The sequence below is a fragment of the Filicampus tigris genome, chromosome 5, assembly GCF_054856515.1.
Source record: "Filicampus tigris isolate MCC_2025a chromosome 5, RoL_Ftig_1.0, whole genome shotgun sequence".
Taxonomy (NCBI): domain Eukaryota; kingdom Metazoa; phylum Chordata; class Actinopteri; order Syngnathiformes; family Syngnathidae; genus Filicampus; species Filicampus tigris.
The window spans coordinates 27890001-27902500 of NC_141221.1; the positions used below are offsets into that span (position 1 = coordinate 27890001).

The 12500-nt window shown below is 40.4% G+C and overlaps 1 protein-coding gene across 1 annotated transcript in view; it reads right to left on the reverse strand.

Annotated features, from left to right (window-relative positions):
• Positions 1–12500, reverse strand: part of LOC147148002 (histone-lysine N-methyltransferase EHMT1-like) — a 57247-nt gene that overhangs the window by 32389 nt on the left and 12358 nt on the right. Inside the window, exons 3-10 of the mRNA XM_086031350.1 lie at positions 12458–12500; positions 8987–9200; positions 8776–8912; positions 6181–6324; positions 5766–6031; positions 5588–5653; positions 3619–3707; positions 3398–3504 (exon numbers count right to left, since the gene is read on the reverse strand). The exon at positions 12458–12500 is cut by the window's right edge and continues 40 nt beyond it. Of these exons, the coding sequence (XP_085887476.1) occupies positions 3398–3504; positions 3619–3707; positions 5588–5653; positions 5766–6031; positions 6181–6324; positions 8776–8912; positions 8987–9200; positions 12458–12500 (1066 nt within the window). The remainder of the gene's footprint in view (positions 1–3397; positions 3505–3618; positions 3708–5587; positions 5654–5765; positions 6032–6180; positions 6325–8775; positions 8913–8986; positions 9201–12457) is intronic.

Consider the following 12500-nt stretch of genomic DNA (forward strand, 5'->3'; position numbering starts at 1 on the left):
TTGAGTACCGAAGGTAGAAAAGCACTATACAATTGATAGCCCATTTACCATAACAGCATTCAAAAAGAAATATGCTTGGCCAGTCATGCGCTCCTATTGGCTCAGCAGTGCAAAGGCACTTAGATGCTCTTCAATGCTAATATCTTAAACTGCACGGATGGACTAACCACCAGAGGGTGCAGGAACTGCATAAATGGAAAACCACTTGGGCTTTTAAAAAGATTTGCTGCTATTAATATCATGACATGACTACGACGATATTGTGGCCATTTTGATAGCACAATATCATGTTTCATGCTGTTTGAAACATTGAATGAGTATGACTTCTCAGATGTCTACTGTGTGAGTGGTCCCTGAACGCACCTCGAGTCCAATGCAGAACGCAATTGACTATTTTGGTTCTCTCGGCGCAGCTATCGATTGTTACAAATTAACCAGTCAATTGGAATACAAGTACGTGGTCTCTAACAGGAGACAAGACCACCCATCTGTACCGTGCCACTTAAATTTGATCCCGCTGGAAACATCATAGCCCACTTCCTCAATCCTCTCCCTTTTTATATCGCGTTCGATGACTGAAATTCACTATGGTCACTTGCATTGCAAAACTTTGTTGGTGCAACGAATGCAAATGCGCATAGCTTTCCACACATTTCAACGGAGTCAATTCGCTTGCTATAGATTTACATCAGGGGTGCCCACACTTTTTCAGCCTGAGAGCTACTTATGACATGAGTCAAAATGATCTACCGCCCACTAAAAATGCAAAACACATTATTTATAAATACTGTATATTGAGAATTATTTTCATATGTACCGTATATGGTGGTGTACCTGACATGACGCATCAACCTATCGATAGCACAATACTACAACAAGAATGTTTTGTAATTACCTTACTCTGATGACTTGCACTGAATGGAATCAGCCAGGGACACATAGTCCAGACAGTAGCAGCTGATAGCCAGCCTCAAGTAGATTTGCAGCAAAAACAATCGGCCCATTTGCTCCATTTGGCCAATATAAAACATGTAAACTTTTTTGCACACTATGCTAATGCTATCAATATTGCTGTCTTGGTAAAGTTCAAGAATTGTTAAAAAAAAAGCCGCCGAGTGAACAGGACGCTGTGGGGCTGTGTCCGATGAATATTGGCTGCCGCGAGGCGAAATGGCAAAAAAGTTTACTTGTTTTATACACGCCGACTGAGCAAATGGGCAGATTTCCGGTCCTTCGCTCCGTGTCCCACCGCTCCAAATGCATCAGACCCAACCGCGCCCGCCCGCGCAAACTACATTGACTCGAATTGAAACGCATCACCAGAAACGTTCCCAACGCAGTTGGCGTGAACGTAGCAATACAGTAGTGAGGATGGATGATAGGCAGGTGATCTACCCACGATGCCTTTGCGATCGACCGGTTGATCGCAATCAACGTAATGGGCACCCCTGGTTTACATTGTAGTGAAACCCACACTGACGAATAGTACCACTCTTATGCAAAACCTCCTTTAAATGACTAAACGAAAGTATGTACTATTCATGTCTTTAACCCATTAAGGACGGGAGTGCATAACCGCGTTTCTATCACTGAAGCCGGGAGCGCTGTTGCGTCTTTCTACCCTTAAAGCCGAGAGAGTGTACACATAATTTTTTTTCTATTATTTAATTATCGCTCTCTTAACCAATAATGGCGGTCGCCTGTCGATCACAGGAGCTCTGAAATGAGTAACGGCACTGATATAGATGACACGCTTGTGGACTTTGAACCAGTAGAACGTGATATATAGTTAAGATATATGTTTGTAGACAATGACAATATCGACGTCTTTGTAACAGAATAGAGGATGGTAATTACGATTTTTTTTTACATTAAAAATAGTGCTCAACTTGCACAGCCAGTTTATTTTTACATCTTTGGTTGAAACAGTAAAGATTAATAAACTAGGGCCTATGTGCAAGCCACATGTCTAAGGTCTCAAAATCTTTTGGAATGATGTTTCTATTTGCTATAGGCGCTGAGATATTAATTATTTTGAAGGTGTTGAATTTCTGGGAAAACTTCAGGGTTTTCAAGGGTAATTCCAAAGACGAGGTTTTGGGGATCTGATGAGCCAGGCGCTTTAGGCCTTAATCGGTCAAATGAAGGGCGGGCTGACCAACCGAGTCGAGGAGCCGTGCACTCGCTCCGCAGCTTCAGTTTTCAAGGGTAATTCCAAAGACGAGGTTTTGGAGATCTGTTGAGCCAGGCGCTTTAGGCCTTAATGGGTCAAATGAAAACAAACGTAGTGACGTCGTGCCGCCTTCACTCCAACGGCCAGTGGATAGAGATTTTTTTCGGGGGTAACTTTGGCACATCTGCACGGAGTGAGCGGAGGGGCTGACCGATCGAGTCAAAGAGCCGTGCACTCGCGCCGCAGCTTCAGCGGCAAGAGGTGCTGCGGGCCATGGGCACGCATTTTTTATGCGCGGTTAACTAGGAATCGCTAGCTTTTTTCCACTAAGAATAATCAAACTAGCACCACCATCAAGGTACGATTTGAGACCCCTGCTGGTTATAGTCCACCATGTTTGTTTACTCGGAAGTCACGTTTCATCTCGAGAGGTTTTGCAAGATTTTCAGTTTGATGTGTGAATATCTGTGATCAAGCGTGTAGCTTTCATTTTTAAGGACACTTATTTTATTTTTCCCCCATTTTACATTTAGCCTATTCAGTCAAACTGCCGAGAAATATGATGAACACTTCCAAGAATTTAGAAGCACTTCACCCAAAATTCAAGCATGTTTACAAACTTGAAAAAACAACATTAAAATCCAAGCGTTTTTCCAATCCAAGCAGGTTTTCAAGCATCTGGGGGAACCCTGCGTTAAGAAAAGGAAACAACAAATGCTCAAATAAACCACTCTACGAAATGAAAGCCGGCTCACCGGTACTTCTGCTGTCTGAGTGATAGCCTTGAGTTTAAACTCTGCGCTGTAAGCGTGTCTCTTAATAGGAGCCGTTTTGGGGTCTTTACACAAACACGCAAATGAAAATGAAACGACACGCTTCGCGCAGTCATATATCCCAGCAAGCACCTCGCACTACTTCCCAGGGGAAAATGGAGTTGGCGGCTGCTTACCGTAATTGTAGACTTGTTGCGGCTCAATATTTAGCCCTATGTAAGGTGCACCAGATTATAAGGCGCACTGTCTGGTTTTGAGAAAATTGAAGGTTTTTAGGTGCGCCTTATAGTGCGGAAAATACGGTAGTAAAAAAACTAAATACTCAACATACTGGAAAAGAAGTTCTAAAAATACCCAAATTAGTAATCCAAAACAAAGCCGAAATAATGTTTCTCAATTTGTGGACTGATGGATTTAACAAATTGAGGAAAGTATAGAAACTCCTTCTCACCTGGATTAGCATATGGCAAATATCCTCATGCCCTTCAGTAGCAGCAGCATGTAGGGGTGTTCGTTTGTTTTGGGTTTCCATCAGAAAGTTGGGATCCTTTCCATCAACTGCAGTAGACAAAGTTGGTAGCTGACACTATGCATAATGGCACTAAAACACTCTGTAAAGTCAAACAGATGGTGACACTTCTGAAACGAGGCAAAATAATATATTTATGTTACCTAACAGATGAATGACCCTCTGGAGCTCGCCTTCTTCTGCAGAAACGTAGAGCTGTCCGGTAGGGTATCTTTTTTTTGTTGGTTTCAGGCTACAAGAACATAAAGCTCTATAAATTCTTTATGCTGAAGAGCAAACTACCATATTTTCCAGACTATAAGTCGCGCCGGAGTACAAGTCACACCAGCCATAAAATGCATAATAAAGTGGAAAAAATATATATATTTAAGTCGCATTGGAGTATAAGTCGCATTTTGGGAGGAAATTGTGCGCTGACAGTACACATTTCCACCGAGCTACGATGCTACATGTAGCATGCAAGAAAGTCACGATAAGATAACTTTAAACTCACCAAAACGGTTGTAGATCGATTAAATAAGTCTTTTATTCATCCCCGACCATGTAGAATGTTTCCAAGTCTCCAAAAGTATTTATGTATTCGGTCGTAATTATGTCTTCGTCTCCTTTGTGCTGAGTGTGCTCCTCCTTACATGTGTGGCTGCATGATGACACACACAACTGCCTGTTTGTGGTTTATTCTTGTTCAACCATCGCCTGTAAGTAACTTAGACAATTGTGTGTAATGAGCATGCAACATTTATATGGAAGCTGAATTGTGGCTGGTTGTACTGTGTTGTTGACTGAACATACTAATTGCTATCATGTCTGCCTGTTTGTGGTTCATTCTTGTTCAATCGTCGTCTGAAACTAACTTAGACAATTGTGTGTAATGACATTTATATACGAGATGAATTGTGGATGATTGTAGGTTGTTGACTGAACGTACTAATAAGTATCGTTAATGCTAATCGCTATCGCTAATCGTTAGCATAGGCTCATCTTGTTCATAAGTTTCAAGTTTCTTTTGTTTCGACAATGACAATGACCTTCCTATTTTTTGTGAAGACTCTCTTACCGCGCTGATAGTTTCAGCTGTCACTTACAGCCTTCCTCGGAGCCTGTCACTGCTTCCACATGACGTGTCTAAAAACAGCTGACCGGGTCGGGGGAATCTTCAAAATAAGGCTCCCCGACCCGATCAAGGCTGCGCTCCAAACCCCCACCCCCGCAAATGCGCTATATAAATAAAATTGTATTGTATTATTTTGCTCTGGACACATCCCGTGGAAGCAGTGACAGGCTCCGAGGAAGGCTGCAAGTGACAGCCGAATCTGTCAGCACGGTAAGAGAGTTTTCCTTTCACAAAAAATAGGAAGATCATTGTCATTGTCGAAACAAAAGAAACTTGAAACTCATTTAACGAATAAGAAGACAGGATGAACATTATTGGATCATCTTGTTCATGTCTATAAAATGAAAGGGTAAAGAATGAAATGTAATGCATAGATTGATAGTATTTTTTCGCTGCACACCTAGGGTCTCTGGAGTTTGTTTGTGAATGTTAGCTGTTTGGATAAGATGGCTTCCTCAACTAGCAAGACCTTAACAGTCAAATTGTCTTTTGATCATACAGTACAATTTTAATTACTTATTTAACAAAACATTAGATTTCAACCCTTTGAATTATTCATGCATTTTAATAGCTTTTAGGATGAATCTTATGTTTCTTTATGTGGGTTACAATAACATGTGAAATGATATAGAAGTAATTGTCATGGCTTGTTAGTGCTGACTTGTATTTATGATGTTTTGCCTCCTCTGCAGGCGCTTTAGTGCTGCAGAGGGAGCACGAATTAGTGCTAATTTAGCACTAAAGCTACATGAGTGCTAATTTAGCTTTAGTGCTAAAGCGCCTGCAGATGGAGACAAAACATCATAAATACAAGTCAGCACTAACAAGCCATGACAGTAATGTGTTAAGAATTTCACATATAAGTCGCTCCGGAGTATGAGTCGCACCCCCCGCCAAAATATGAAAAAAAACCTGTGACTTATAGTCCGGAAAATACGGTACTTTCCAAAGCAGTGCATGTTTCCAAAAATGATTAATTATTTCAAAAGTAACCTTACTTTTCATCATCTAGTTCCATCAGTATACTCTCTAGTGAATCGTTATGACTTCTGCCTGCAGGACCACTGTAGCAATTGAACAAATCCAAACGAAATTAGATCCTCAAACCTTTTGTATTTTTATTGTATTTATAGTTTTTCAATCTGATGATTAAGAAGAAAACAAATTCCATTTTACCTTCTGAAGTGCAGTTCTCTACTCCTTTGTGGCTCGCAAGTCTTTTTAGCCCTGAGTATCTGTGCAGCAGGTTTTGGCAGAGGAGGTGGAAGTGATGGTCCTCTGTTTGATCTTTGGAGGGAGGGTGAGGGCACTGTGACCTCTTTCGCCCCACTGGCATTCTCTCCACAGTGGGGACAAAACCGGCGATCCTTTATAACAGAGGCACAGTCCTTGTGAAAGCGGTGGGAAATGCTACCGTGGGGCTGGCACTCCATGAAGGTACCCTAAGGGAAAACCAGCACAGCAAATAAATAGGAATCAGTAGGACTAACATCAAAATATCCATATTAAATACTGTATATTCAATAGTCATGAGCTAAGATGGGAGGCAACTATAGTACAGTATAAATGTGACACGCAGGATTCCCCTCACCACACTACAGAAGAGTCCGCAGCCAGGGCAGCATTGGTGTTTAACCATGCTGGCCCTGTGATTCTCACACAGAACCAGTAAATGGACTGCATTGGAAGGTCTCATCATTTCATGCTTCATCGCATGTCTCTGACAACGATTCAGCTGAGGGGAGAAAACAAGATGTTGTCCATGATCCAAACTGTTAAAAGTTAAAATACACTTATGTATTAGCATAAATAATGATCTTGAAAAATAAAGATTGCGTTCACTCCCACGCCCACTCCTCTGGGTACTGCTCTCTTATTGGACTTCTGTGCTCATCAAGGATTGAGAATAACGAATACCATGTTCAACATAAGGGTGTCCATATGTTCATTTGTCATCCGGACACCTTGGCCAGTGGATACTGGTGGTGAGGGATGGCGTCAAGCTGAAGACAGAGTTCTATCATCCTTTCAGACCAGTGGGACTCTGGTAGAAGTTGATGCAGCAGGTCAAGTGTTTTGAAGCTTTGGTTGTAACTGACACAGAAACTAAGGAGGAGGTTGGTAAGGCTATCGAGAATGACTTCCGGGCGGCTTTGAGGGAATTCTAGTCCACCATCCGGTTGTCTCAGGAGGGTGAAGCAGTGCGACATTGCGGGTAGAATACTTCAAAGACCTCAATTCCATTGACACACCTTTGTATCATGAAAAATAATCTGGGAACTGGTAGGTGGGCTCTCCTATTTCTGGGGTTGAGGTCCTCAAGGAGGTTATAAAGCTCCTCAGTATCAGGGCCACATGGGGTGGATGAGATCCACCTGGAGATTCTAAAGGCTGTGGATGTTGAGGGACTGTGTTGGCTGACAAGTCTCGATACTGCATGGACCTTGGGGACAGTGTCTCTGGATTGGCAGACCAGAATAATGGTCCCTCCTAAGAAGGTGCACCGGAGAGTGTATTCCAAATACAGGGGGACTAAATGCCTCAGCCTGCCTGGTAAGGTCTAATTTGGGGTTCTCGAGTGGAGGGTCCGTCCGGAAAAGATATCTCAGATTCAGGAGCAGCACCGTGGTTTTTGTCCTGGCCTTGTAACAGTGGATCAATGGTGCAACCCCAGCAGAGTCCTGGAGGGTACATAGGAGTTTGCCCAACCACTCTACATGTGTTTTTGGACTTGTCAACCATGCCCCTAATTCAATTAGTTTGTTCATAAGTTTGCCATCATTATTTGTATGAAAACGTTTACATTTTTATTTATTAAATAAATGGTTGGGACTGTTGGGGTCATTCAGATATGCACGAGTCACAATTGACAATTACTTATGTTTCCGACCTCATATGTTCTAATCCAGTGAACTTTACTATTTTCACTCGTTATTGCTGAAAAGAAAAAAGAAAAAAAAAGGCTGCAATCAGCAGACCTCCGTGTGCACACTTCCGGCCGTGAAATCGTGCTTTATTTGAGTATTTGCTATTTTCACCACTTTAAATTGGCTAGAGTTGCATAAAAATTACAGACGAAGTAGGGACGGACCATTAGAATCAATTTGTGATTTAAAAAAAAAAAAAAAAAAGAAGGAATTTGACCATATTTGGACGTCCGAGATTTTTTCTTTTCTTATTTCCTTTATTTTATTTTAATATTTCGAGGTCACATTAATCTTACAATTTACAATTAAACAATTTACAATTAAAGAAACGAACATACAAATAAAATACTTTGTTCAGATACTGTGCAGTTTTGGTGTCACTGGCAGCAGGCGTGTCAGAAGGCAGCCACGCGAAGGCTGTTTCCTGTGCTATCAAACGTCTCTGAGGAAGGTGAATGCTGATCACCGAAATTGCACAAGGTCTGAAGAAAAAACTCAAAACTTTGACTTAATAAGAAGACATGATACACGTTTAGAGACAAATATACTGCAACGAATTGGGTTGTCTGTGTTGTGGTGACATTTGTGTTTTGCTAAATTGTTTCCGAGGTTCCTGAATGCATCACGCAACTTGCTGGATTGGAGTGGTGTGCGAGTGAGAAGAATGAGTAGACGGCGAAGGTCCAGAGATCCGTGTGTACTTATGACGGAACTGTTGCACTGCAGTTGGCGTCGACTACTGCCCACTTTAGCCACCGTGGACTAATAAAAAGAGAGATACTAATATACGTCTGACGTTGTGTCTTTGGAAGACGTTACAATACACTTCAATCGGACACTTATAATGTATTTTCCCAAGCCACATAGAGCCGCAATATAAGGATGAGAGAGCCGCATGCAGCTCCGGAGCCGTGGGTTGCCGACCCCTGGTATAGTGCATTTTATTTTTCCATTAATCAGCAGATTATTTAATGACAAAGGAATAAAAAAGAATAATGAATGAATCTTATCAATTAACACATTTTATGAGAAAAAAAAAAAAACGTGCAAATTCACCCCTCAATTTCACCCATGATCCCAGTCTGGGCAGCAAAGTGTCTATTATAATTTAATAAAACACAGAATATAAACTCATTTGAATTACTTCATAAAAAAGGAGCTTAAGGATTCCAAAAAGTAATAATTAGAAAATTTGTTTTAGGTACGGTGGAATTGTCACCCCAAGACTTGAAAATGTTTCGCTCATGTTGTGTTTTTACCATTCCATCTGCGCTCTCCATGGCCATACAGGTCTGATCCTGTTCAGACAATCTGCCTCCAAGGGGAGGCGTCTCCATACGACAGCAGCACAATGGTAACTCCTCAGCTAGGTCCAATTCTGTCACCTCAGCAAGTTCTGGTCAAAATACAGAGACAGTTTACATCTGTACAAAAGCCTTTGTTGGAACATTAATACTGTCAGTCAGTTACCTGTTGAGTGTGGTAAAAGTAGCTCTTCCTGACTTTTCAGATCAAGACAGGCTAAATTCAGCTTTGTGTATTCAACTTGGTTTGCGTCTCCAGATTGTGCTTCGGTGAAAGATTCACTTTTCATACTTGAGACGTCTCGTGGTTTTGTAATCATAGATATAATCCCATCTACTCCAACATGGTTCGTCTGCACAGTGTTGTGAGAATCATACTTCTGATTGAAAACAGAAATGTGTGTTGATGAGCTGATTTGGGTGGCGATGGCACAAGATTTAGTATTCACCCATCCATCCATCCATTTTCTATAATGCCTATTCTATTCAGGGTCACATCTAGCTGGAGCCTATCCCAGCCGACAATGGGCTAAAGGCAAGACTACACCCTATACTGGCCGTCGGTCAATCAATAACAAGGCACATACTGTCAATACAGACAACCAGTCATGCTCACATTCCCACATTTACTGAGTGGGTACAAAACCCAAATAATTGCAAATTTTAAAAAAATACAAATTATTCTCAGGGAGAAACTCTAGTTACAGGGGAAAATTGAGATAGAAAGAGCTCTCCGCACTGGGAAACCTGAACTTGGCGGGGCCAGATCCAGGCCAGTCATGGTGACATTTGAAAAATACAAGGACAAAACAAGGATGTTGCAAAGAGCAAAATATCTACTACTCTAGCATCTACATAAATGAGCACTTTGCTGATGCCGTCCGTCAAAAAAGAAATGAACTGATCCCAAAGTTGAAAGCAGCAACAGAGGGGACATTGCCTCCTTGAGGCATGACAAACTAATGGTTCACTCAAACCAGCATGCTGAGAACTGTGAATCTGAACTGTCACGCTACCGGATCAGCAAAATTGGTAGACCCCACTGAGATTGCAAACTAATGAAGAAGTAAAAAAAGATTTCAAAACCTTCAATTGCACTGAACACAGGACATTTAACTCTGAGAATAATTTGGACCCCAACAATCACTTTTACAAAAAAAATTGCTGCAGTTCCTTTTGTGAATACTAGATGGACGATCAATTCAACAAAAATATCAAAATGGAAAATGCATTTTCCATTTTACACTTTAGTAGCAGAAGTCTCAAAGGAAATGTCATAAACATCAATGAATACGTCACCAAATTAAACCAATTCAAAATAATTGCTCTGTCAGAGATTTGGCTTGACAATGAAAAATATAAGTGACAAAGGACTAGAACAAAGGTGTTCAAACTACGGCCCGGGGCCATTTGCGGCCCGCTATATATTTTTCAGTGACCTGCGGCATATACTAAAAATGACATTTGCCCACAAGGCTAGTTTAAAAAAAAAAAAAAAAAAAGGGGGGGGGGGCATAGGTACCAAAACTATTAAAGAATTGTTTGACATACTGATACTATACAGCTTTTCTAGATATGCAAAGAAACAAATAAAGTATTTATGACTACCAATAAAAACAATTTCGGTTCAAAATCCTGGTGAATAAAGATAATTCAATTTTAAAAGCAAAAATTGTTCTGCATTCTGCTCTGTCACGATCCAATTTATGAACATATCACATTCATCATCTTCAAGTAACTGCTTTAAAAATGCTCAGCTTACTACAGCTTGAACTTGTTTTGGTTCTGAATGGGATTCGGCAGTGCAAAGGTGGATCTAGTCTAGTGGGATACAAATATTAGAAAATCCTAAACAATTTGCCTTATCTAAGCCTTTAACAGAAAACTGTTAATTAACAGTTTTTCAAAAATAACTCGAAAATATAAACAATATATACAGTAATTGCTGGCTTGGCTGATTTTTGCATGTTTAATAAATTAAAGCTGAAAAATTTTAAAGTAGCCCTTGCATCCTTGCATTTTTATGAATACAGTTCTCAGGCGAAAAAGCTTGAACACCCCTAGACTAGAAAGATATGAACCGTTTGCAACAAATAAGGAGAACAGAAGGGGGGGTTGTGATATATGTGGACAAAGCTCTTAGATGTAGTAAAATTGATAGTTTGACAAAGACCATGGATAACTATTGAAATATGTATCCCCCGAGCCCCTCCATCCGCACCCGGCGCCGCTTCGTGTCCGCCGAGCATGATTGAGCGTGATAAACATTTTATGTGTGAGTATGAGGATATAATGATCTTCAAAGTATGAAAGTGCTAGAGTGTGTACTTATGTACATGAGCTGTTGCCATATGTGTATGCATGTGTAAGGGCAGTTATATGTTGGTTTATGTCTGACGATGGCACCTGGAATCAGCTTCAGCTTGACTGACCTAAAACCTCATAAGCATCATCAAAAATGAATGACTGGATACAATGACTGATAAGGCGATACCTTTTGATGACTTCAAAGTGTCTTTGAATGCCCTTATGTGCCTACCTGTCTTTAAATAAATTTGTGAAAGAAACAGCTAAACCTGGTTATGTCAAGTTACCTTTTATCTACTTAATCAGAATTAGGAAATAGAGAATACTAAGGATGGGATCTCGTGCTACGAGATCTCGCGGGATTAGAACGCCACAAGATTTCTTGTCCCTGCACAGCACGAGATCTATTTTCTTTTGACGGTGTTTTGGAGTCTGGGTGAATATAGCAGATGTCCTAAAAGGAGCTGTCACCGAATGGGAACTTCCGAGGCCAAATCACGGAGTCTCTGTTGTGACCGACAATGCTCACAACATGCACGTGGCGATACACAGACGCAGTGACATTCCTCTTGTTGAAGATAGACGGAGAAACAAGTTCAACTCTACAATACAATACAATTTTATTTATATAGCGCATTTCATAACAGCTAGAGTTGTAACAAAGCACTTTAAAAACAATACAATAAATAAAAAAACAATAAGAGGCAGTGATACATCTATGAATAAATATATCAATAAATATGAACAAATATATAAAATATAAATAAAGCCAATAAATTAACATAAAACACAATATACAATTGAGTTACTACCCCACGAGCACAGTTGGATTTTGTCAGAGTATTCAGTAAGAAGAAAGATCTCAGCTTTAGCTGTTATTGCAGCAATATTTGACAGCATGTAACGAAAGTGACTCCTGTTTGCATTTGCACTTTAGAGCTAGATGATTAATTTTCTTGGAGTCCGTTCGATAAAAAAACATTTTGAAAACTGAAAAAATTACATTAGGTATTTTTTTATATTCGAAATTTAGCAAAAATCTCGTCTCGTCTCGTTCTCGTGGACTCAATCTCGTGAGACGTCTAGTTTCGTGGGATTTCTGTCTCGTCCCATCCCTAGAGAATACTAAACAATTATAAAAGTGTTGCAACAACATAGGGATGGGTATAATAAATCTATGGAAATAAAGAATGGAGAAATCATGTGGAGTTTGATTGATCACAATGCAAAATATTCTTGGCAAGTTTTGATCTTGTGGAAACATCTGAGAAGAATAATCTTCTTAGGACACAAAAGCCTTCACACGATTTATCCGTGTACACAAACGTACCTTTTCTGCTTGTTTCAGGGGCTTTGCCTTCTTTTTTGGGACA